The following is a 25,560-nucleotide window of genomic DNA, read 5'->3' as shown; positions in this document are numbered from 1 at the left end:
GTTTGGTGCATACGCACAGACAACAGTCAAAGTTTTCCTCTCTGCAATTTTAATTCGCATTGAGGTGACCCTCTCGTCCACCGGGACAAACTCCAACTGCCTGGTCACCAGCCGGGGACTTGTGAGTATCCCCACACCCGCCCGGCGCCTCTCACCCTGTGCAACCCCTGAGTAGGAGAGAGACCAACCCCTATCCAGGAGTTTGGTTCCAGAGCTGACACTGTGGGTGGAGGTGAGCCCAACTATATCTAGTTGGTACCTCTCAACCTCCTGCACAAGTTCCGGCTCCTTCCCCCCAGTGAGGTTACGTTCCATGTACCAAGAGCTAGTTTCTGCTGCAGGGGCCTAGGCCAACTAGGGCCTCCCCGCCATCTCCCACTGCCAATATGGCACTGCACCGCTCCCCCGTGCTGGACCTTGCGGGTGGTGGGCCCACATGGCCTCCCCACGTTGCCTCTTCGGGCTCTGCCCGGCCACCAGGCGCTTGCCGTGGAACTCTACCCCCAGGCCTGGCTCCAGGGGTAGGTCCCGGTGACCCTTTCCCGGGCAGGGTACACGATTTTTTATGTACCATATTCATGGAGAATAAACTTTGGATCGTGTTAGTCTGGGTCTTCACTCCAGACCTGTTCGCCCTGGGAGACTCTACCAGGAGCATATTGCTCCCGACGACTTAGCTCTGAAGATCCCTAGACCACACAAGCCCTTCCGCCACGACAAGGCCCCAATCCAGGAAGGGACTAAAATATCAGTTAAACATTAATGGAGGGATTAAAAACATCCTGCAGGCCACTTCTGATCTGATCCTCTTGGAAGCTTGGATTTCAGTCTCACTTCTCAACCCCTGCCCCTTAGCTGACTCCAACACTTCCTGACCAATCAATGCTACCAGGGTCCAGGCTTGTAACTCAAAGCAGAAGCTATCTAGAACTATATAGAGTTGTTGTTATAGTGTAGTGGGTAACATCTCTGCCCTATAAACTGGGGCTTCATCCCTCACCTGGGCAAACACCTTATACTATATCAATAAGTGTCCTTGGGCAGGACTCCTAACACCACCTTCGCCTGTCTGTGTAAGTCACTCTGGATATAAGTATCTCCTAAGTGCAGTAAATGTAGCTCCAGAGAGTCCAATGCATTTACACTCACATCAAAAACAACAAGCAATCAACATAAGTGTGCAACACAAATGGTCTTATCTTGTTTATATTGCTTGTGTTATTGTTTGCTATCCGGTGTCCACCAAAGGATTCTACCTTTGAGCCTTGGTTCCTCTGAGCGATTCTACCTTCGAGCCTTGGTTCCTCTGAACGATTCTACCTTCGAGCCTTGGTTCCTCTGAACGATTCTACCTTTGAGTCTTTGTTCCTCTGAAGGTTTCTTCCTCTTGCTCTTAGGGAGTTTTTCTTGCCACTGTCACCATTGGTTTGGTTATGGGGGCTTGGGCCCAAAGTTTTCTGTAAAGCTGCTTTGTGACCATGGCTCTTATAAAAAGCACTGTATAAATAAACTTTGACTTGACTTGATGCTCTCTGTTTTGAAAAGACACAGACACTGAATGTGAAATAGGGTTCCTCTAAAATAGATTCTTATCAATTATGATTTTACAGCACCTCCACAGGAACATGTACTTGCACCCTGACAAAATCACATTTACTTTGTTATCTGATGTTTTCAAGGCCAAGATGACATAAAACATATCAGCTATTGAAGATAGACATGTTCCAGAGTCAAGATCAAAACACACAACATTAACATTATTACAGTTAATAACTAACCACTGTACACTATATATATGTGAGTCTATGTCTTAATCCCAGTAAGACAAAGGAAGCCTGTTAAGGATGAGAGCTGTTTCTCTGCTGGTGCTGCTGTGCTGCAGTTTGTTGGAGGGACAGTCGGTCAGTGTGAACGACATCACTCTGAGTCATTATGAAGGCAGAGAGAACCAGATTCAGGCTGAGGATCCCAGAATTGAAACTCCAGCCACCACCTCCACCCAACAAAGCTGCCAGCCGGACATCCACTCTGTACTGAGAGAGATGAGTGCTGTGCTGGCAGAGCTGAAGGTGGAGCAGAGACACACAACGACTGCAGTGAGCAGCATGGAGAGCAGACTGAGAGCCAGTGAGAGTCAAATGGAGGAGCTGAGGAAGAGGACTGAAGGTGGGTTAAATTATAATCCAAACACTGATAAAATCAATGTTAAGCAAGATTAGTTGAAACAGTACTTACTATGCTGACATGCAGACAGCCTGACTACATCCTTAGTCTAAGACAGGGGTGGAGAGCTTTGGTCTTAAAGGGCCGATTTCAGCACAGTTTGATGATTTGATTGCTTAAACAAACCTGATTGGGTCACAGCAGAAACATCAGCAAACTGTGCTGGACTCTGGCCCTCAGTTCCCCACAGCTGGTCTAAGACATGGAACCAAACTATGATGTTTACATGTTTTGATCTGTGTTTGTCTTTAGCTCAAGCAGAGAATCAGAGTGCCATGAAAGCTGAACTGGAGGAACTGAAAACCAAAAATAACGGTAAATATCTACGATTGATTTAGTCGGTGATAATATTTAACCCCTTGAATGGCCAGGGCCCATTGCTGAGCCCAAAGTGTAGGAAGTCTAGGAATAGCTCAGCCAGTAAGTCCCTGCGGTTATTGATTTATAAGCCTCAGTATGTAATACGCCTGTGATTTTAAAGGGTTAGTGCCAGAGGTGGACAGTAACTGAGTAACTGAGTAAATGTAATTAGTTTCTGTACTTTAGTATTTTTGGTGTATCTGTACTGAAGTTTCTCCGTTCTGGGCGACTTTCTCCTTTCACTCCACTACATTTCAGAGTCTAATATCCGACTTTTTCCTCCTACATTTTGAGAAATCTGTCGTTCCTTTTGGTTTCTGTGTGTATAAAAACGTAACATGTCAAAACGAAAGAAGCGCAAAGCCAGAGCACCAATCAGGGCCCAGCGGTCACTTTGTTTAGAGCTGGTTTTGACCTGTTGGTCATACCGACCCAGTGCAGCACGCGGTTCAACGTCAGCGCAGCAGCGTAAAACTTTGGGAGAGTCTGTTCAACATAAATGATGAACTAACCTAACTTTGTGTAAATAGAGCTCAATATAGAAATATGTCCACATATGCAGTCGAGACTGACGCGGCTTTTTTCTGAATTTCTACAAACACCATTTCATTTTATAGTAAATGAGTTTGGGCTGGTTTATGTTTATGAACAGACGCCTACAGATCAACATAGTAAAGGAGCTCATCTGTGATCCTGAGTTTAAAGCCAGTTTTTATTCAACTTAAACTTGGAACTAAGTTGTAAATCAATCTGAAACTGAAACTTTGCTTGTGTGTAAAAAGTGATTTCAGAGCCACTCGGTTCTCCCTGATGGAAACTGTTTACCTTCAGTGTTTTGTGCTTCTGATCATTTTAATAGACGTCAGCGTCACTAATTAATGACATTCTATTAAAAGACTGGTTTACCAAGAGAGACGCTGGAGGACTTTCACCTGAAATGAGTTCATGAAGCCAGTCTGGTTATAAAAATGATAACAGGACATCAGAGCCAGAATTACTCTTTTAGTACTTTTACTTTATACTTAAGTACATTTGAAGTGAAATACTTTAGTACTTTTACTCCAGTGGAGGTCTAAAGGGAGGAACTTCTACTTTTACTGAAGGAATATTTTACCTTAGGTATCTTTACTTTAATTCCAGTACATGATTTGCGTTCTTTGTCCACCTCTGGTTAGTGCTGTGCAAACCTCACCTGCACACCACCGACCCTCCTGATGATGGTGCTGCAGCACAAACTCAAACTATTGAACCGCAGACAACCGGGAATATTCTCTTATGTTTCATGTTTTCCTGTCTTATGATTGCCTGATGATTCTCAGAAATGTTCAGTATTGACCAGCGATGTCCGTTAATGTGTTTATTCGTTTAGTGTTGATTTGGGATGTTTTATGGAAATAAATCTGCTTTCATCGTGACATGAATGACTAACTGATGTACTGTGTGCTTTTGTTATGGAAAGACTTCGACAGCCAAGTGGAGAAGCTGAAAAAGGAGAATCAAGGTAATTCTGTGACTTATATGGTCATGTGCAGCGTTTTGGCAGCCCTGGCAAAAAGTTTAGGCCCCCCTGGTTTTGTTGATTCTGGAAGTGAAATGATAATAATTCATCTTTAATAATATCTTTATCGATAGAGCACTTTTTACAACGGTCGCATCCTCTACCGAGAACACACTTCTTCTTTTTTTTTGCGATCAATTCTTTATTATTTTTAACAAAAGCAGTAACCAGTACTGCAAAAACACATAACACAAATCACACAAGCACAGATAAAACAAAGGACATAACAAGACCATAATATAAAATAAAATAAAATAAAATAAAATAGGGGGAAAAAAAAAAGGGGGGGGGGGGGGGCAGGGAGGAATTTTTACAGCATATTACATATTTTTCAGGGTTTCAATTGCATCGTACCAAATATTAATATTAGCTTCATTAGCAACCAATTAAGCAGTGGAGAGTTCCATGTACATTATGTCCAAGAAAGAAAAAATCCAGGCTGTAATCGAGAGAGAATGAGTAGGTTTCCAACGAACTGCGATCATTTTCTTTGCCGCAGTGAGTCCAGCCAGAATAACACGTTTTTCACTTTTGGATAAAGAGAGTTCCAAAAAGTCATTAAACAGTAGAGTAGGTATGATGGCGGGTATCTCCAGCGAAACAAGATTTGAAAGCCTAGAAGCAACCTTGTCCCAAAATGATGTTACAGGAGGGCATTCCCAATACATGTGAAGAAAAGTACCGCAAGCCTTTGTAGAACACAGTGTGCACGTAGGGTTATTAAGAATATTCATAAAGGAAAGTTTGCGAGGAGTGAGGTAGGTTCTGTGTATGTAGTTCCAGTGAATTAACTGGTGATCAGGGTTCCGGGAAGCTTCTAGAATATTAGACCAGACCACCGCCCAATCAAAGTTATCATCTAAATCAGAGCAGTCCCGTTTCCAGAGCGTGTATGAGGTGAGAGGTAGATAGGATGTTTCCAATAGGAACCGATAAAGCCTAGATACCATTCCCCTAGTCTTATCTGAATTACCAAATATGTTGTAAATGGGGTGGGTAGATAACCGATGCTGCAATGATATACCATTTGCTCTAAGGACAGACCTCAGCTGTAGATAAAAAAAAAAGGAACACGTGGGTAAGTTGAAACTAGACTGAATATCCTTAAACGATCGTAAGCCGTTATCATCAAAAATGTTTCCCAGATGAGAAATACCCCTATCGGCCCAAAGAGATGCGGTAATAGGCCTTGCTCCAATTAACAGGCCTCCGTTATTAAAAATTGGAGAATCTTCATGCCACTTACAAGGTATTTTAGCTAGCTTTTCCATGTCCCGCCATATCTGAATGAGATATGAGATAATTGGCCCAAACCGTAGCTGACATTGTTTATTACTAACGTTCGCAGAGAGAATATCCTCCAGTTTCCAAGGATGTACAGCATTTTGCTCAATCGAGCGCCAGGAAACACTAATTTTTGAGTCCAGCCAGGTGCGTACTGGCCTCAGTACAAAAGAACAATGGTATAACTTAAAATTAGGAACCGCTAACCCACCCTCCTCCCTCCGCCTTTGTAAGGTGGACAATTTAAGACGAGGCTGCTTCTTTCTCCAAATAAAATCAGATATGATAGAATTAAAATTTTTCCAGTAATCAGAGGGGGGAGGAAGGGGAATCATTGAACTGATAAAATTAATTCTGGGAAGAACATTCATTTTTACAATCGATACCCGGGCCTGCAATGAGAGAGGAAGACTCGTCCATCTTTCCAAATCATCACACACTTTGCTGAGTATAGAAGAGTAATTATACTTGACAGTGTGATTAATGGAGGGGAAAATTTCCACACCTAAATACTTAAAGTTCTGAACCACTGGGATATTGGCCACAAAAGGTGTAGTGGTAGCCAATTCATTTAGAGGTAGCAAAGCAGACTTGGACCAGTTAATTTTGAAACCAGAGATAGAGCCATATTCATCACAGATAGACAGAAGATGAGGAATAGACCGCGACGGATCTCCCATGAAAACTAAGACATCGTCAGCATACAAGGCTACATGATGTTGAGTATTGTGAAGAGACAGGTGATCAACTCAGATGACTGGCGAATTGTTTGTGCTAGGGGTTCAAGGGAAAGGGCAAAAAGCAAGGGACTAAGTGGACAGCCCTGTCGTGACGATCTTGATACAGGGAAAAGAGAAGAAAAAAATACGTCCTGTTAATACTGAGGCAGAGGAGTTAGCATATAAAACCTTAATCATATGAATAAACCCGTCTCCAAACCCCAAAATTTGAGTGTTGACCATAAGAAAGACCACTCTAGCCTATCAAAGGCTTTCATAGCGTCTAAAGATAAAACGGCCACAGGTGTTTGGATGTCAGTTGCTTCATCGACTATATGAAGGAGACGTCTCACATTGTCAGATGCAAGCCTAGATTTAACGAAACCCGTTTGATCAGGATTGACAAGAGATGCAATATGTGGTTGGAGACAACGAGCAATTAATTTAGCATACATTTTCAAGTCCGAATTTAGTAGGCTAAGGGGACGATAACTTGCGCAGTCAGCAGGGTCTTTGTCCTTTTTCAAGAGCAAGGAAATTAAGGCTGTATTGACATCCCTAGCAAAACCCCCCTTTTCCATAGAATATTCGATCATCCTTAAAAAAAAAGGGACTAATATGTTCCCAAAAAGTGACATAAAATTCAGGTGGGATCCCATCTAGCCCCGGTGATTTGCCCCTCTGCATGTCAAATGTTGCAGCTCGCAATTCCTCTATAGAGATAGGATTTTCCAATTCCAATTCCAAGGTTTTATAAAGGTTGGAGTAGAAATGTTTAAAGGTATCATTAATTTTTTTGAGGGTCTGAGGTAATACTACCATTTAGTGTTCTAATAACTGGAATATCAGCAAATTGTTCACTTGATCTGATTTTCATGGCTAGGAGGTGGCTGGGCCTGGCACCCTGAAAATAGTACCGCTGTCTGGTCCTGTGTATTTGAAGTTCAGAGCGCTGCTTAAGAAGATTATTTCTTTCTTTCTTAATCAAATCACGACTTAAAGCCACCTGTTCTGAGAATTTACGTTGTAGTTCTACGTCCAGTCTCTGAAATTCACCTTCAAGATTTTGCAACTTCATAGATCTGACTTTACAAAGATTAGAAGAGAATCGTATAGTGAAGCTCCTAATGAACCCTTTTATAGCATTCCATAAAATCCGATGATCTTCCACAGACCCGTCATTGAACGCAATAAATTCCTCAAACTCTGCAGTGAACTGTGATATGAAATCCTGATTTTTCAGTAAGGAAGAATTAAACCTCCATCTGACTGCACGTTTAGCCCTGTAGCTGACAGAAGCTGAGCAAAGGACTCCCTTATGATCAGATAATGCTATCGGCACTAATGTAGTCTGGTTAACATTATGGAAAAGACTCGGAGAGGTGAAGAGGTAATCAATTCTAGAAAAAGATTGATGCCGAGTAGAATAAAAAGAGAAATCTTGTACCGTAGGATTAATTGATCGCCAAATGTCCACCAGACCCAAGCTATTGGCCCAAGCTCGTCAGCTCGAGCGACTCTATAAAAAATCTGGTCTTACCATCCACAAAGAAATGCACAAAACACACATATTGCAGTATAAGGATGTCATTGTTCAAACTAAATCCTCCTATTACTCTGGTCTAATTAACTCTAGTGAAGGGAACACCAAAACACTGTTCTATCTAGTCAACAAACTCTTCCAACCCAAATCCTTCCTACCTTCCCACTTTTACTCAACTGATACTTGTAATGCTTTAATGTCGTTTTTTTAGTGAGAAAATGTATAAAATCCACCAGAACATCTGTCCTGATCCACAGCCTCTCTCCTTCTCTCTACCCCTTTCACATAGTCAGTCTCTCTCCTGTTTTCAGCTTCCAGATGCATCTGTCATTTCTGATCTCATTAGCAAATCAAAACCTTCTACATGTCAGCTTGATCCTTTCCCTACAGTCTTAGTTAAATATGGTCTTTCCTCTCTGCTCCCCCTCATAACTGCCATTATTCATACCTCACTCACTAGTGGAATTGTTCCTACGCCCTTCAAAACGGCTGCTATCACTCCTATTCTGAAAAAACCTGGCTCAGACCCCAACAACTTTAATAACCTTCGCCCGATTTCTAACCTCCCTTTCATTTCCAAAATACTTGAAAAAGTTATTGCTACTCAAATTCATTCCTACCTATCCGAAAATTGTCTCTATGAACAATTCCAGTCTGGTTTTCGCCCCCTACATAGCACAGAAACTGCTCTTCTTAAGATCACTAATGACCTTCTCATGGCAGCTGATTCTGGTTTATTGTCCATTCTCATTCTTCTAGATCTGAGCGCAGCCTTCGACACTATTTCTCATACTATCCTCCTTAACAGACTATCTTCCATTGGCATTAATCATATCGCACTCGACTGGTTTCATTCCTATCTCTCAGGCCGCACTCAGTTCATTCAACTCAAATCTTTCAGGTCTCAGTCTTCCCCCGTTTCCTCTGGTGTACCCCAGGGCTCTGTCCTGGGGCCCCTACTTTTCATCATTTACCTTCTGCCCCTTGGCAATATTTTTCGCTCTTTCAACATCCATTTCCACTGCTATGCAGATGACACCCAGCACTATCTATCTAGTAAACTAAGTACTTTGTTCCCGCCCTCTTCCCTTTCCAACTGTTTATCTGAAATAAAATCCTGGTTCACCTCTAATTTCCTAAAACTTAACAGTGATAAAACAGAAATTTTGCTTTGTGGTTCCAAATCCACATTATCAAAAGTGGATATTTTCTCTATCCAAATCGACAGTACATTAGTCTCCCCCTCACCTCAGGTTAAGAGCTTGGGTGTCATCTTAGATAACTGTTTATCTTTCTGCTCTCACATTAGTAACGTGACCCGGTCTGCGTATTTCCATCTGCGTAACATCAATTGTCTACGCCCTTCCCTCACCCCCCTTACTGCATCTATTCTAGTTCATAGTCTTGTTACATCCCGCATTGACTACTGCAATTCTCTTTTTCTTTGGCCGTCCTCATAAATCCCTCCATAAGCTTCAGCTGGTTCAGAATGCAGCTGCCCGTATTATCACTAAAACTCCTTCATTCCATCACATTACACCTGTCCTTCAACAGCTCCACTGGCTCCCTGTTAAAGATAGGATCGAATACAATTCTCCTCCACACATTTAAGGCCATACATAATCTTGCCCCCCCTTATCTGTCAAATCTTCTCCAAATCACAACTTCTACCCGCTCGCTCAGATCCTCCTCTTCCATTCATCTCTCTGTACCTTCTGCTCGTCTGAGTACCATGGGGTGCAGAGCTTTCAGCCGCTCTGCTCCCAAACTCTGGAACTCCCTCCCACCTGACATCCGTAACATTGACTCTTTTCCTCTTTTCAAATCAAGTCTTAAAACTCACCTGTTCAAATTGGCCTACTCTCTCTTGATGTGTTTTTTTTGTTTTTTTTTTATAACCCTACATTTTGTACAGTGTCCTTGAGTGTCAAGAAAGGCGCTTTTAAATTTAATTTATTATTATTATTATTATTATTATTATTAAGTCTGCAGTGCTGCTGTGGCAAGACACTGATCTCTAGATCTTGATTCATTTGAGCTATCCAATTTAGAGTCCCATACAGCATTAAAGTCCCCTCCAACAACAAAGTCATAATCCACCAAGTCAAGCATTTGTTGCGTAAGTAAATCATAAAAACGAGAACACACTTCTGTACGTTTAACGCACCATAACTGTTGCTGAATTTTCATGTTGGGGGGAAAATAACAACATGAACTACGTTTTTAACTGCACTGAAATAAACTTGTTGATCCCTCATTTATTCACGTTAGGGGGCAGTCGTGGGAGGTTAGGGAACTGGCCCTGTAACCGTAAGGTTGCTGGTTTGATCCCCAGAGCCGACAGTCCATGACTGAGGTGTCCTTGAGCAAGACACCTAACCCCCAACTGCTCCCCGGGTGCCATGGATAGGGCTGCCCACCGCTCCGGGCAAGTGTGCTCACTGCCCCTAGTGTGTGTTCACTAGTGTGTATGTGGTGTTTCACTTCACGGATGGTGCGGAGGTGGAATTTCCCTGGTTGTGGGATCAAAAAGTATCACTTAGACTTTATTTATTTGTAGAGGTGAGAAGGAGAATTTGGGAGGTCTGTGGAAATTGTCAGTTCTTACTTGATTTAACCAAACATGTCAAATCTTTTGTTCACTGAAGAGAGAAAAGTGGCGTTTTCAGCGTCGCTCTCAGGAGGTGAATCTGGTCATACCGGACCATACAGCACCGACGTTACTCTGGTCTACAAACACATCTTCACCAACATCGGCCACGCTTACAACCCAGCCACAGGTAGACTGTTCATACAGGTTATAGATACTGAAATGTTCCTTTTTTATATTTAATAATAAAACACCTACATTATTCTATGATGTATGTGTATTATACTATTTCTACATCTATACAGGGTTTTTCACTGCACCTGTGAGAGGAGTCTATCACTTCAGATTCTCCCTCTATGGAGGAGGTGGAAGACCTGCAACTGTGGTTCTACATAAGAATGGGCACCTCATAGCTGGAACACATTCTGTTCAACCCCAGGGCACCGTGAGTTCCTCTAATGGAGTTTCACTCTCACTGGAAGTCGGAGACGTCATCTGTATTAAACTCAATGCTAATGCGTGGATATTTGATGACTCGTTTCATCACAGCACCTTCAGCGGTCAAATGCTGTTCTCCTTTTAAGTTAAGTGCTACTTTTTTAATCCCACAAACGGGGAAATTCCACCACCGCATTTAACCCATACCCAAACACCACATGCACACTAGTGAATACACACACACACACACACACACACACACACACACACACACACACACACACACTAGGGGGCACTTGCCCAGAGCGGTGGGCAGCCCTATCCGCAGCGCCTGGGGAGCAGTTGGGGGTTAGGTGTCTTGCTCAAGTCATGGACTGTCGGCACTGGGGATCGAACCGGCGACCTTCCAGTCACAGGGCCAGTTCCCTAACCTCCAGCCCAGCATTGCCCAGCATTTATTCTTATAGCATGTATTTTCCTGCTTTCCCTCTTTATTTCTCTTTTGTTTTCTAAACGACAGCTGATTTTGTATTACTAATCCACTGTAATCCTGTGCCGTTTGTAGCATAACTAAAGGAAAAAAGAAATTCTAGTAAAAAATGAATTTGCTTGTGTAACCATTGTGAACAGTAACAGGCCACATGCTCCTGCTAATTATATACATTACTGAATTCTAAAATATATACACACACACACACACACACACACACACACATATATATATATATATATATTAAGTGGGATATTCAGTAAATTGTTGCCATATGGCAACAATGCGCAATCATACCATAAGCACCATAAAATCTAAAAAAAAAACACCTTAAAATCTAAATTTTCTCTAAAAACATCTTTTTGAAGAAAAAAAAAAAACAAGACCAAACAAATCCAACTCATACTTCGTAAAAACGTAATTCACAAATACTGCAAATTAATATACTTTCCGTCGGTATTTGGAAGATAATAATGGTAATAACAACATCATACTAAGAATTCTTGGTCATGTGAAGTCATAAATTATTTGTTGCTTAAAAGTAAACGACCTTTTTCCACAATTAAACAGGAAAACACAGATTTTATGTCACTGCTTTGTAGTGAAACTGAGATAAATGAATTGTTGCCATATGGTGCAGTGGTCCACCGTGCAGTAGAGGGTTAACATTAGTTATATTTTTACTTTTATATTTATCGTTTTTTACTTTATGGCAAGCACATTCACTGACAACATATAGGGTGCCTTGGAGTTTTGCAGTCATATCTCAGCCCATGTTAGATTGGATGGAGCCACGGAAACGAAACTAAAGGCTGGCAGGGTCTCTGTGATGTACAACCTTTTAATTAACGCCGTCTCTAGTGTTACACCGGCATGGAACCGGGAGATGATGGTTAAGCTTGACGGGTCCCAATCTGGGTACCTCAAAAACCACAGCCCATCACATTTAACGCACAGAATCGGTGCGAGGCAACCGGCCCGTCTGTACTATAAATGCCCTCAAAAAGATGAAACTGCTCTGTTGTTGGGTTTAATATTTTGCTCTCATTGACGTTACTCAACAAAATCATGTAAGGCAGTGAAACTGAGCCGTGATGTTTAAGTCAAAGTTTATGTACCCACGTGAGCGTCGCCAATGGCAACAGTGGCAAGGAGCAAGGAACAACTCCATAAAAGCAAGAGGAAGAAACCTTGAGAGGAACCAAGACTCAAAAGGGGAACCCATCCTGCTCTGGACCACACCAGACAGCAAACAATATTACGATAGAAAACGGGGAGAAACAGGTGGAGCAATGGTTAAATAGATACTCTGAGTTTATGCAGCAGCAGCAGCAGCATCAGCATCAGTAGGGCCGGTTCACCAGGTGAGGTGCAGATCAGCCGACAGAGATGGAGCTCTGGTGACTCCCATGTGGCGACTCAGGCAGAGTCGCTCAGGCAGAGTCGCTCAGGGGCTCAAGCTGTTTGTTTGCTCAGTCTTTTCCACTGGTTCCTGGATTCGTGTATCAGCACATTTCTTTGTTGTGCATCTGTCTTATACTCCATGGTTAACGGCCAAGCCTACACTGTGTCATGATTGGCTCCTCCCACTCCATGTGCTTTTTGTTTTGATCTTCCATTTGCATTTGTTTTGGTCCAGCCCCCTCGTTTCATGACTCCGTCTCTGATTGTTTCCACCTGTCCCTCATCAGCCCTGTGTTTGCTGGTCTTTGTGTTGGATGTTCTGTTTGTACCGTTTGATGTTTGAAAGCTTGTTCTGTTCGGCTCTTGTTTGTTGTTTGATTCTTGGTTGAGGTTCAGTGTTTTTGTTTATCATGTCTGACCCGTATTCTCTCTGTATTGGCTACATGAACCTGGACTGTGTGCCCTTAATAAATCTCGCTTATCTCAGCACGTGCCTCCGCCTCCTCGCTCCCCGTTACACAGTTGGCAACAGCTCAAAAGTACAGTAGTGACTTTATGAAATGATGTATATCCGACTTAAACCTGTTAACTTTGCTCTTTTCCTCCTGTGATTTACTCGAGTCGCTCAACTGAACACCTTAAAAGCTATTTAACGCAGTAGCGTGGGACAACTTGACACGTTTACATTAATCCAACATTTTTCACTGTGAACTAAACTAGAGCACAGCGCCGCCACATCCTTTAATATGTCAACAAAGCTAACATGACCGTCTCCAATCACGTGGAACCTTTTTCTTACACTTGTTTCTTCTCAGGCCAATTAAAGCTTTTTTAATTAATATTTGAGCGATATTACAAAATACTTATACATATTTGGGGAATACAGGCACCACGTCATACACTCGAAAATTACTATTAGAATGTGAATGAATTGGGGGGGCAGTGGTGGGCTGGAGGTTGGGGCACCAGCCTTGTGACCAGAAGGTCGCCAGTTTGATCCCCTGAGCTGACAGTACGTGAATGAGGTGCCCTTGAGCAAGACACCTAACCCCCACTGCTCCTGGGCACTGTGGAGACTTTCATGAAGGATGGACCAAAAGAAACGGCCCAAAGTCACTTAGAAAAAAAAATGTATGTTTTTTTCCTTCTCCTGTAAAATGACCATTTTGGAGGTTTTGTTCTGACAACAGTGAGATTATATATATTGTTTGTATATTGTTTGTATAATCTACAACAAATCAATACAAATCCATTCTATGTCCTCAGATCCACAACAGACAGACTCATAGGAAGTCAATGATATAAATTAAATGTTCAATTTTATTATTTTTTAAATCGAGAAAGCTCATTTTAGTGTGGCAGTCCAGTCAAAAATAAGAGGACGCTCGGTCAGAGGACTTCTCAGGTATAACCTCTGAAGGACTACCAGCACATTCTCTACTCAGCTGGGTAAATCTGGCCATCGGCGTCTGAAGCGTGACACTCTCACTCGGGCAGTCCGGGTCGGATCCAGATCCTCATCCTTACAGGTGAAGAATTAGGCTGATCTCACTGGATCAAGACGACGGGATGTACGCAGTCACGTCGTCAACTCCAGCGCTTTCGTTATCCAGATACTCCAAGATGACGTTGCCCCCGTTGAAGAGAGGAGAGTCCGGGAGGGAGAGCAGCGACTGAAGACTGGCATCCATTTTCAGGGCCTCACCAGTTTCTGGATGACACAGGCGCAGTTTCTGCACACAGACCACACATGAACCGATTCTTGAGTGTGTCCAACAATCATGCAAATACAAGTCACATCCGAAAATGATAAGGTTTCCCTGTTTTTTGGTTTCATTTCGTTTGTTGGTCAAAAGGCCAACCTTTCGTGGAACCCCAAACCTCTGGTCATAAAAACCGCTGCCCATGTGTGTTCAGTGCTTGGACCCCAAAGCTCAATGATTGCCACTTCTGATGTAATGATATCTTAGCTCTGATTGGCCCATTAAAATGAAATGCTATATCTGTGGGTTGGCTGATAATGACCGTGAACTGTGACTCTCAGAATTCTCAGCTGGCAGCAGACCACGCCCCTTTCCCAAAACCAAAACTCATCAAATTTACACAATTCACATGACTGGCATATTCATAACTTAAAACGACAATGGCACTATATTCAAAAAAGGCTATGAACAAAAAAAAAAAATTAAAACTATGCAGCTACTGAAGTCACTTAACACTGTTTTTATTGTTTACGGGCTATTTATATGCATGACATACCCAGAAAAGCAAATTAAATAATTGATGTGACTGATATAATAACTTATACACTGTCAGAAATGAAGGTTCTGTGCAGGTATTTTTCCTTCATCGAGGTCCAAACTGTGTAAATGTTCCCTCAAAGGTTCTACAGTGGTTCTAAGGTCTGATTGTGGAGCTTAAATCAGTTCCTCCAGGTGAAAAGTTGGTATTTGTTCCTTTTCATAACCGAATGTTTTAAAACAGAGCAGTAGAATAAAAGCCTGGAGGCGAGGCGAGGCAGGATGTGTGGAGTCAGTACAGCTTAGAACACATCATTTCAGTGGATTATGGTTCAGTTATGTTCCCTGACTCAAGGTCCTGAGATGGAGCCTTGAGGGTCCCTCCACAGTGACAGGAGGGGCACTGATCCAGAGACAGTCTACTACCTTTATTTCCGAGGGTGTAATATCAGCATATTTTGCCCACCCTTAGCTTAAATTATACCAGTGAGACACCCATAAACATAAAAAATGACAATCATACACGGCAGTAAACAGTCAAAGCACTGTTTCTATATAACAACCACTTCTATATAAACACTACATAAACCACATATTACTAAAAATCCTATGGAGAGAATTTAATTCAGCCCTGTAAAACCACTTCAGAACACAGGCCTGGACACCGTCAGTCACTATTAAGCCGTGTCGGCTTACCCTGGCTGTCAGAACGTTGTTGTTGTTCTTCAGGCTGGCCTGAGATGCAGCAAAATCCACCACTTTACCCACACTCCATTTGGAACTGAAGAACATGGGCTGACTGGAGGCGGCAGCCTCTTTCGGCAGAAACACCTGGAAGTATGTCCGCTCTGTCTGAAGAGATAAGATATATATATATAAAATACATAGAGAAGATGCTTCTGTTTTGATTTCTTATTTCAATAATCATATTTTTTAATCAGAAACAGAATTTCAGAAAGTAGAATCCTCTGATCCCACTTCATATTAAGGGTCTCTATTAACTGTGTAGTTACATGTGAACAACAATGTAACTACTAACTAAGTCACTGTTACAGATGGACTGTCGACATAAACCTCATGTAGTTACACAAGTGTAATAACATGAATGTAATTACGTCTGTAATCAGACTGGAACAGCAGTTTTTAGAAGGTTTTTCCAGAAGTAATAGGAAGTCTGTGATAACGTACATTAAGACATTACTTACACTGTATCTGCCAGCTTTCCTCACATTTAGCCAGCATTTATGATGCTTCTGCTGAGACACTGACCAGTTTCAGCTTTAAACCAGTCGGTAACGTGACAGAACAGCAGACGGCCACTTATATTAACATGGAACTTATATAACATTAATCTGTTGCATTAAACCTACAGCAAAGTCTATATTACCGCTCCTTTATTACACAGTAACTACATAATAACTACACAGGCACTGTGAACTAAAGTCTAACTAACACTGCGCTACAGGAAGGTTCCTGTGCAGAAGACCCACTTGTGTAATTACATACGCTGTACTTCTGTAACACATCAGTAGTTACAGTGTTGATGCATATGTTATTCATGTGTAATTACACAGTTTATGAGCAATAATATAAAGTGGGACCACTGTTATAAATATTTACATAATATTTCTGGTACTTAGTACTCTTTTATTGACACTGTACTCAGACTAATCCGAGTCATCTGAACACAAGCTTCAACGGAAGAGATGAGACTACAAATCTGAAAAATTTTCCCAAGAAATAGTGCACATATCTGTGGGGCAGTCGTGGGCCAGACGTTAGGGAACTGGCCCTGGGGCCAGGAGTTCGCCAGTTCAATCCCCAGTGCCGACAGCACATGACTGAGGTGTCCTTGAGCAAGACACCTAACCCCCAACTGCTCCCCGGGCACCGTGGATAGGGCTGCCCACCGCTCCGGGCAAGTGCTCACTAGCCCCTAGTGTGTGTGTGCTCACTAGTGTGTATGTGGTGTTTCACTGCATGGATGGGTTAATAAGGGTCACTTAGTCTTAAATAAATGGGTTTAAATTATTATCTTTACAAAAACATCAATAGTGAGAGTAAAATCAAATTTCCCAACACACCAAATACAGTTGGGCACGTTTGGTGTCCAAAATGTGCTTCCTTTTGCTATGAGGATAGAAAAGAGGTCAATGGCCCTTAAAATGATCTTGAAGACCTTCATTACACTTTAGCTACATTAGCCTAGCAGCTCCTGTGTAAAACACCAAAACAACTCGGCGCAAAAGCTCATATCTGCAAAACACTAACTTTACAGGAAAAGGTAAAAAATGACTGACGTAAGTCAATGGAACCAGACTTTTTACAAATTATTTTGGGCCAATTTATTTACATTTATGGCATTTGGCGTCTTACAATTTGATCATTTTTACACAGGTAGGCGAAGGTGGTATTAGGAGTCTTGCCCAAGGACTCTTATTGGTATAGTGTAGGGTGGTTACCCAGGCGGGGCACTGAACCCCAGTCTACAGCGTAGTAGGTGAAGGTGGTGTTAGGAGTCTTGCCCAAGGACTCTTATTGGTATAGTGTAGGGTGTTTACCCAGGTGGGGCACTGAACCCCAGTCTACAGTGTAGTAGGTGAAGGTGGTGTTAGGAGTCTTGCCCAAGGACTCTTATTGGTATAGTGTAGGGTGGTTACCCAGGCGGGGCACTGAACCCCAGTCTACAGTGTAGTAGGTGAAGGTGGTGTTAGGAGTCTTGCCCAAGGACTCTTATTAGTATAGTATAGTATAGATACAGGCTTTTGTTTAGACAGCGATGCTTGGCTAAATCTGACTACATCTGAGTTAAAGGGGAAAAATTGTGCACAATTGTGGTGTTCTTTTAAAATAAGTGTTTCGGTTGTTTCTAAACCTAAACTATACTTTCATTTATAGCATTTGTACTTACGGATGCTATTTTATATGCATTTGTGCAGGTGTTGATACCTGTGGCAGTCCTTTGTCTCCAGAGGCGTGCAGCTTTAACTTCATAAGAGCAACCTTAGCAGCAGTAGCACTGTTCTTCGCCCCTTTTCTGCCTTTACTCATCAGTACGCTCTTCTTTGAATCTGAACAGAAAAATTTGTCTGTTACCATTATAGGAAGTCCAACAAACTCGCTGTTCTGTCGCCCCTTAGTGGATATGAGCAGTAAATACAGTCACATGGGGTTCCAGTTTAATACAATTACAGTCAAAATTACATTTGGGTAAGTGGACATCATGGATTCTACACCGACATACCGTTTGTCTATACGGTGAGATGTTCAAATGATTTCAGAGACATACAGAGAAAAGCTTGTAGTTTGAAATTTTACTAAAAACATTTAATCAGCATAAGAATTCCAGTGAAATGTATAACAGTTATAATCCATCCATCCATTTTCTAAGCCGCTTCCCCGCCAGGGTCGCCGGGGGGGATGCTGGAGCCTATCCCAGCAGTCTTCGGGCGGAAGGCAGGATACACCCTGGACAGGTCGCCAGTCCATCGCAGGGCAGACAGACAGACACAGACAGTCACTCACACCTAGGGGTAATTTAGCATGTCCAATTGGCCTGACTGCATGTCTTTGGACTGTGGGAGGAAACTGGAGAACCCAGAGGAACCCACGCAGACACGGGGAGAACATGCAGACTCCACACAGAGAGGACCCTGGTCACCCGGCCGGGGAATCGAGCCCAGACCCTCCTCACTGTGAGATGACAGCGCTACCCACCGCGCCACCGTGCCGCCCTAACAGTTATAATATTACATGAAATTTCTTTCATTGGTATTTAGTACTTTTGAGAGTACTTTAGTACTCTTTTATTGACCGTGTGAACTCACAAGCTTCAACGGAAGAGATAAGACTCAAAAAGTAGACCTTAACATTTGACCTTTCACCAAGAAATGGTGCAGAAACTTGAAAATTTCTTCCTAAAATTTTGTTAATTTTCAAGCTTAAATAAAACTTTCAGATTTTCAGTGGAGTCTCAGACGTCTGGAGCCCACTTTAAGGTCTACAGTCAGATGATCAGACATAATCCGCTTCACATTGCCAATGTGTAAATTATGGAGAGCAGCAGCTGAATGAAGGTCGCCCTGTGAAGCCTGTCTGTTACATCTGCGCTTCACCAAGCCTTTTCACAGACGTAATACTTCTAGTGTGGAACCCACAGACACCTTCATTTCCACCCGCGAGTTTAAAACGGCCGCAATACATGTGCATGCAAAAGTTTGGGCACCCCCTTTTTAAAATGACATTTTGTTTATTTTATAACTGAAAATAAGCCGGCACATTTCATTTTTATTTTAAAAAAAATCAACGAAGCAATTTGACTAGAGGTGTTCAAACTCTTGCATAAGGCTGTATATAAAGATGTTAATATACATGAGAACTAAAAACGAATATAAAAAAATTCTTCTGTAACATTCCCTCTGGTCAAATGTTCACTATCTAAACAAAATTGTACACAGAATGAATTATAGTGAGTTTGATGTTAGTCAGTTTCTCTTTTCATAGATGTAGATGATGCCACAGACATTAGTGAAAGAATGGGTCGCTCTCAGGAGCTCAGTGAATTCCAGCGTGGTGCCGTGATCGGACGCCACCTGTGCAGCAAGTCCAGTCGTGAAATTTCCTCACTACTAAATATTCCACAGTCAACTGTCAGTGGGATTATAACAAAGTGGAAGCGATTGGGAACGACAGCAGCTCAGCCACGAAGTGGTCGGCCACGTAAAATGACAGAGCGGTCAGCGGATGCTGAGGGGCATAGTGCGCAGAGGTCACCGACTTTCTGCAGAGTCCATCACTACAGACCTCCAAACTTCATGTGGCCTTCAGATCAGCTCAAGAACAGCGTAGAGAGCTTCATGGAATGGGTTTCCATGGCCGAGCAGCTGCATCCAAGCCTTACATCACCAAGCGCAACGCAAAGCGTGGAATGCAGTGGTGTAAAGCGCCGCCACTGGACTCTAGAGCAGTGGAGACGTGTTCTCTGGAGTGACCAATCACATTATCACACGACCTCATAATGAATCCTATGGATCAAGAATGGGATGTCACTCAAGTTCACATGCGTGTGAAGCCAGACGAGCGAACACTTTTGGAAATATAGTGAACATTAGTGTGATCAGCTGTACGACTAACCTACTATCTTTTGCACAAGTTCTTGTGTTGCCACCATTCGAGGCTTGGGCGTCTCCAGCTTCTCACACTTATGGTCATCCTGATGACGATGACTGAGAAGAGAAGAGATGGGGTTGTGGACAAAATCTATTAAACTTGTGATCAATTTTTAACAAACCACATTTCTAATAATCCATTTACACAACCATCAAAAAGACAAAAACAGAGGAAAAACTTCACTGACAACAAAAAACCTAAAGCCTGAGTAAATTCAATTTCAAATCATCTAAAGAATCACGCAGTTTAAAACATGTTCATTTTCTTCATTACCAATACACACCAATCAGGTGTAACACTCTGACCACCTCCTCGTTTCTACACTCACTGTCCACTATATCAGCTCCACTTACTGTATAGCTGCACTCTGTAGTTCTACAGTTACAGACTGTAGTCCATCTGTTTCTCTGATACTCTGTTACCCTGTTCTTCAGTGGTCAGGACCCCCATGGACCCTCACAGAGCAGGTACTATTTGGGTGGTGGGTCATTCTCAGCACTGCAGTAACACTGACGTGGTGGTGGTGTGTTAGTGGTGTTGTGCTGGTCTGAGTGGATCAGACACAGCAGTGCTGCTGGAGATTTTAAACATCTCAGTGTCGCTGCTGGACTGAGAATAGTCCACCAAACAGGAATGTCCAGCCAGCAGCGTCCTGTGGGCAGCGTCCTGTGACCACTGATGAAGGACTAGAGGATGACCAGCACAAACTGTGCAGCAGCAGATGAGCTGTCGTCTCTGACTTTACATCTACAAGGTGGACCGACAAGGTAGGAGCGTCTAATAGAGTGGACAGTCAGTGGACACAGCGTTTAAAAACTCCAGCAGCACTGCTGTGTCTGATCCACTCATACCAGCACAACACACAGGGAGCTAGGGGGAAAACAAAGTATCAGAAACAGATGGACTACAGTCTGTAACTGTAGAACTACAGAGTGCAGCTATACAGTCAGTGGAGCTGATAAAGTGGACAGTGAGTGTAGAAACGAGGAGGTGGTCATGATGTTACGCCTGATGTACCTCTTACCACATTATTTGGCCAGTAAACTGGTACGTACGCGAGGCAGAAGTGCTTCTGACACTGTGGACAGATAACAGGTAGCAGCTCTCGGCCTTTGCAGTTCTCAAAAGTGCAAGCGTATGACGTTCTGCTCCCTGATCCACAGACTTCCTTTCTCACTGGAACCTGAGAAAACACACAGATCACATCAGAATAAGAGTCAGTGCACAGTGCAGAGCAGTGACTGTAGGTGAGCATCGTGTAGAGAACACAGATCATCGCTTATAGGAACCACATCCTACACACTTAAAAGATGGTTTTTTAAAGGTTCTTTAATAAAAGTGTTCTATATAGAACCACAAACACTCAAAGAATGCATGATTAAACAGCTGGTTGCATTATGAAAGGGTTCTCAAGAATGTGCTGTTGGTGGTTCTATATAGCAACAAGTGTTCTATTGTTATGATGTCAACCACCTAACAACAGAAGAACCCTTCTGGGTGGTATATAGAACCCTTTTCAAAAAGGATTTTATAGAGTATAATCTACAGCACATTCTCCGTTAATCTGAAGAACCATTTAATCATACAAAGGGTTCTATATAGAACCATTTCTGTGCTAAAGAGCCCTTGAAGAACTCTGCAGTGCAGTAGAATGGACGCTGCCCTTAACAAAGGGGGTGCAAGGACACATAGAACCATGTAAATCATGTAAAAGGTTCTTTGAGTGGTCATGGTTCTATATAGAACCATTTTCTTTACTGAAGAACCCTTCAAGAACCATCTTTAAGTTTGTACATTTTTCCTTGAGGTAAACTTACAACATCTGTGTGTTTTTGCGTTTTTAATATTTGCTTTATGTACCAAAAATTTAAAATCTTTTATATAAATATAAATAATTATACATCATTTTCCATATATGGGCCCTTTAATATGAACTCACCTCTGGACAAGCATGTGAGTCTCTGCTTCTGTGTTCAAGGCTGACAGCAGAAAAACAAAGAGGTTAAGGCTAAAAATATCAAGGCTTAAACAGAAATGCATTGATTGAGTGACCCTTATTAGTCCCACAACTGGGAAATTCCACCTCTGCATTTAACCCATCCGTGAAGTGAAACACCACATACACACTAGTGAATACACACACACTAAGGGGCAGTGAGCACACTTGCCCGGAGCGGTGGGCAGCCCAATCCGCAGCGCCCAGGGAGCAGTTGGGGGTTAGGTGTCTTGCTCAAGGACACCTCAGTCATGTGCTGTCGGCTCTGGGGATCGAACCGGCGACCTTCCGGTCACGAGGCTGGATCCCGAACCTCCAGCCCACGACTGCCCACGACTATAAATAACCTCACACTGCAGATTGTAAAGAAAATTAAAAAGTCTCACCAAAACACTCCAGAGCAGCTGTCACACACAAACGGCAGAAAGTCTGCATTGAAACAAGAGATCAGGTTTATCAGACTTAGTCAGTCTATCAGCATATTTAAAATAACTAGATGTCCATTTCCTGAAGGAACTGGAAGAGTGCCTGAAAAGAGCTGCAAGTGTGTGTGTGTGTGTGTGAGGGAGAGAGGCAGCTCTTAGTGGAGAAGCCTTGTTTGAGCCTGATTTGCATCCTCTGAACAAACAGTCATAACTCGGGAAATGTTCACTCTATCGCTTAACCGGATAGATGGTGTGAGATGAGACCCCTTGAGGATTATTTTGGTGTAACGTTGTGTGTATTGAGAAGAAAATGTCCGAGTTATGACGAGTTAAACACAGAGAAAATCCTGAAATAAGCAGACTGTGATTTTGAGAAATTTACATGGGAGTGAATGGGGCAGTTTTCTGTGCCTAGTGCCAAACAAACGCTCATAACTCTGAAGCTAATTGATAAAATAATGAGGTATTTTGAAGTTTCAGAAAGGACAAGTTTCTCTACCATTTAAAGTTTGGAGTTTCTAGGTGAAAGTTTAAGGATTTTAAAGCAGATTCCCTGCGTGATCGGCTGTGTCTGTGAGACTGAGTGGCCTGCTGTGACGTCATCGAGGTCAGTTTGAATCTGAACAATAGAGATAACAGAGCGCTTCTTCAAGCTCTCTAATAAAATGGTTTGTCTCAAATCAAGTCGCTCAGAGCGGTTTGGTCTGAAACGCTCTGTTCTAGATAAACTGACCGAGTCAGAACCGTTCACAGTGGTGGTGATGGGAACCAGACGTCCCTCTAAAAGCTCCTACAGAAAGTTCCTACATGAACTGGTTCTGAATTCACTGCCTGACGACTGAGACGCTGTTTTATGAGAGTTTAGAGAACAAAAAAGGTATTGTAAGGTTCGGAGCCCTGCTGGACACATCCTGCCTAAATAAAAATAATGTGTGGCTACACCTCATTAACGTGTGGGAATGAGATCCTAATGCAAGGCCTTACTATGTCGTGGGAACAGTCCCACACGTTAATAAGTCGTGGCCATTCATTCATTTTATTTATACAGGATGTCACCAGTGGGGCTCCGTAGTAAGGCAAAAAAAGTCCCCAAACAAAACTGATTATTCCAGGTTTTCCACTTTTTTCCATCATCTACATTCCATATAAACTCAGAAGACTCGTGTAGGTTCTCTGGTGGTTCTGAATAGTAAATAAAGTGTCTATATCTGTGTTGTAGTCATGGCGACGTCTGGTTCCCATCACCACCACTGTAAAGACGTCTGAACCATTTCACACCAAACCCTCTCTGGCTCTCTGTTTACACCTCACACACAGAATTACACAGAAATGTTGAAATATCCGTGGAATTGCCCTTTAATGAGACGTGTCATTCATTTTAAAAGGGAAGCGTCTTTTACTCACACATGAAGCTAAAGTCAGCTTCCTATTCTCCAGCTTCTCGTTGGAATTTTCCCGTTCCACCTTAAATGGCGCTGCAGTTACACTCTGACGCCCGGAGCTGTGTTAATACCTGCGGCACTATTTAAGGTGGAACGGGAAATTTGAAGCTGGCGAACAGGCGGCTGAACTAGACTCTGGATACGGCATTAGTGTAATATAAGCGTGGCCAATTCCGCGTTTTAATGGTTTAATCGTGTTTTAATTCGGATTTAAACAGAACTAATAAACGCGGGGCGACTCCGACCTTTCTGCCCACAGTCCGCGGTCTCGCAATGCTTCCCAATGTCCAATTCCGCCATGCTCAACTCGGCACAAGAAAACGCTTTCAAAATAAAAGTCATTCAGTGAAGCAAAATAAAGCCCGTATCCTTCTTTTTATTTTTTTAAAATAATATTATCTAATGACATGTGTGGTTTTATTTACCAAAAGCAGTCCATTATTTTTAAATGACAAATTTCTGTCCTCTCTCAGAATTTCACAGGCTGTTCTGGTGCTGTGATGAGAGTCGGGTCAAAAACAGCGAGCGAGCGAGTCCTCAGTGAACGGGAGTGAATGGAGCTCAACGGCTGAAAACAAACAGTTAAAACAGTTTCTAATCACTGAACCAGCACTTTCCTTTAGTTTTATACAGTAGGAGGACGAGTTTCACTAAAAAACAGGGAAATCCCACCTGTTTGTTTCCGTTTTTCTACAGTAAACGGGTTTTGGGCAGCAGGAGGCGGGGCTTTACTGCTAGAGCGGGATGATTGATGGGCGAGCGGAGCTGCTCATTGGCTGTTCGCGCTCACTGACGTCACGAACGAACCTGAGGCGCCGTTTTAAACTCCAATAACTCGAGTTTAAAAGCTCTTAAATATAAACAGCGGTGTTAAAAGGTTTTAAGCTGTTCAGGAAATTATTGCATTCTTTTACATTAAAAGTGTTTCAGCATTTTTAAACTATGACTTTTCTCAAATTCTCCATATCAACCCATTCATTTTGGACTCGCTCGGGAGCGCCCCCTAGCGTTTGAGCAAACCAAAAGGCATTGCAGAGAGTGGGAGCTCTGTGCTGTGACAGATGATTGGAAATGACCTCTGTCCTGACTGGCTTGTCTGGCTTTGCTCATAAATCAAAAGCATTATTTATAATTTTAACATGAATGGGTGGGGCTTAACTGCTATAGGCTGTATGGACATACACATTTTAGATATATATATATATATATATATATATATATATATATATATATATATATATATATATATATATATATATATATATATATATATATATATTTTGTGACATCACATGAACTGTATGAGCTGGGTATGTTTTATGTGTTTACATACTACATACATGTATACTAAATTCTGAAACTGGAGCCTGCAACACATGGAGAAAATATTGTATATGGTTCTAGATAGCAATATATTAAAAATGGTTCTACGTGCCCCAAGAAAGGAACACTATAAGAAGCTTGACATTGTAAGAATAACAGAAGCCTTTTTAGAACCACATAACACATTCTGTTTAAAGAACCACTTTACAGTGCAAAGAACCAAGTTGTCTTGAAATGGTTCTATACAAGGCTCCTGGTTCTAAATAGGACCACTGAACTTACTAAAGGAACCTTGAAGAACCTTTTTTCAAGAGGGCATATTTCCATAACTAAAGAAAACGGGTCTATACAGAACC

At 42.3% G+C, this 25,560-nt stretch overlaps 2 protein-coding genes across 2 annotated transcripts; one reads left to right on the top strand and one right to left on the bottom strand.

The window, feature by feature from the left end:
* The first annotated feature begins 1,832 nt into the window (after positions 1 to 1,832).
* LOC119262354 lies at positions 1,833 to 10,995 on the top strand. The gene is made up of 5 exons (XM_037533845.1): positions 1,833 to 2,166; positions 2,476 to 2,538; positions 4,043 to 4,084; positions 10,336 to 10,467; positions 10,583 to 10,995. Exons 1-5 carry the CDS (start codon positions 1,845 to 1,847, stop codon positions 10,858 to 10,860), a joined length of 837 nt encoding a protein of 278 aa, XP_037389742.1. The 5' UTR covers positions 1,833 to 1,844; the 3' UTR covers positions 10,861 to 10,995.
* Positions 10,996 to 13,795: 2,800 nt separating this feature from the next.
* zfand1 (zinc finger, AN1-type domain 1) lies at positions 13,796 to 24,213 on the bottom strand. The gene is made up of 8 exons (XM_017709201.2): positions 24,127 to 24,213; positions 22,401 to 22,443; positions 21,958 to 21,997; positions 21,074 to 21,201; positions 19,983 to 20,074; positions 17,799 to 17,920; positions 15,546 to 15,701; positions 13,796 to 14,342 (listed from the first exon to the last, which is right to left on the bottom strand). Exons 1-8 carry the CDS (start codon positions 24,179 to 24,181, stop codon positions 14,166 to 14,168), a joined length of 813 nt encoding a protein of 270 aa, XP_017564690.1. The 5' UTR covers positions 24,182 to 24,213; the 3' UTR covers positions 13,796 to 14,165.
* Between the last annotated feature and the right edge of the window lie 1,347 nt (positions 24,214 to 25,560).

Source organism: Pygocentrus nattereri, chromosome 24 (genome assembly GCF_015220715.1).
Source record: "Pygocentrus nattereri isolate fPygNat1 chromosome 24, fPygNat1.pri, whole genome shotgun sequence".
NCBI lineage: Eukaryota > Metazoa > Chordata > Actinopteri > Characiformes > Serrasalmidae > Pygocentrus > Pygocentrus nattereri.
This window is presented reverse-complemented; position numbering and strand designations above follow the sequence as displayed.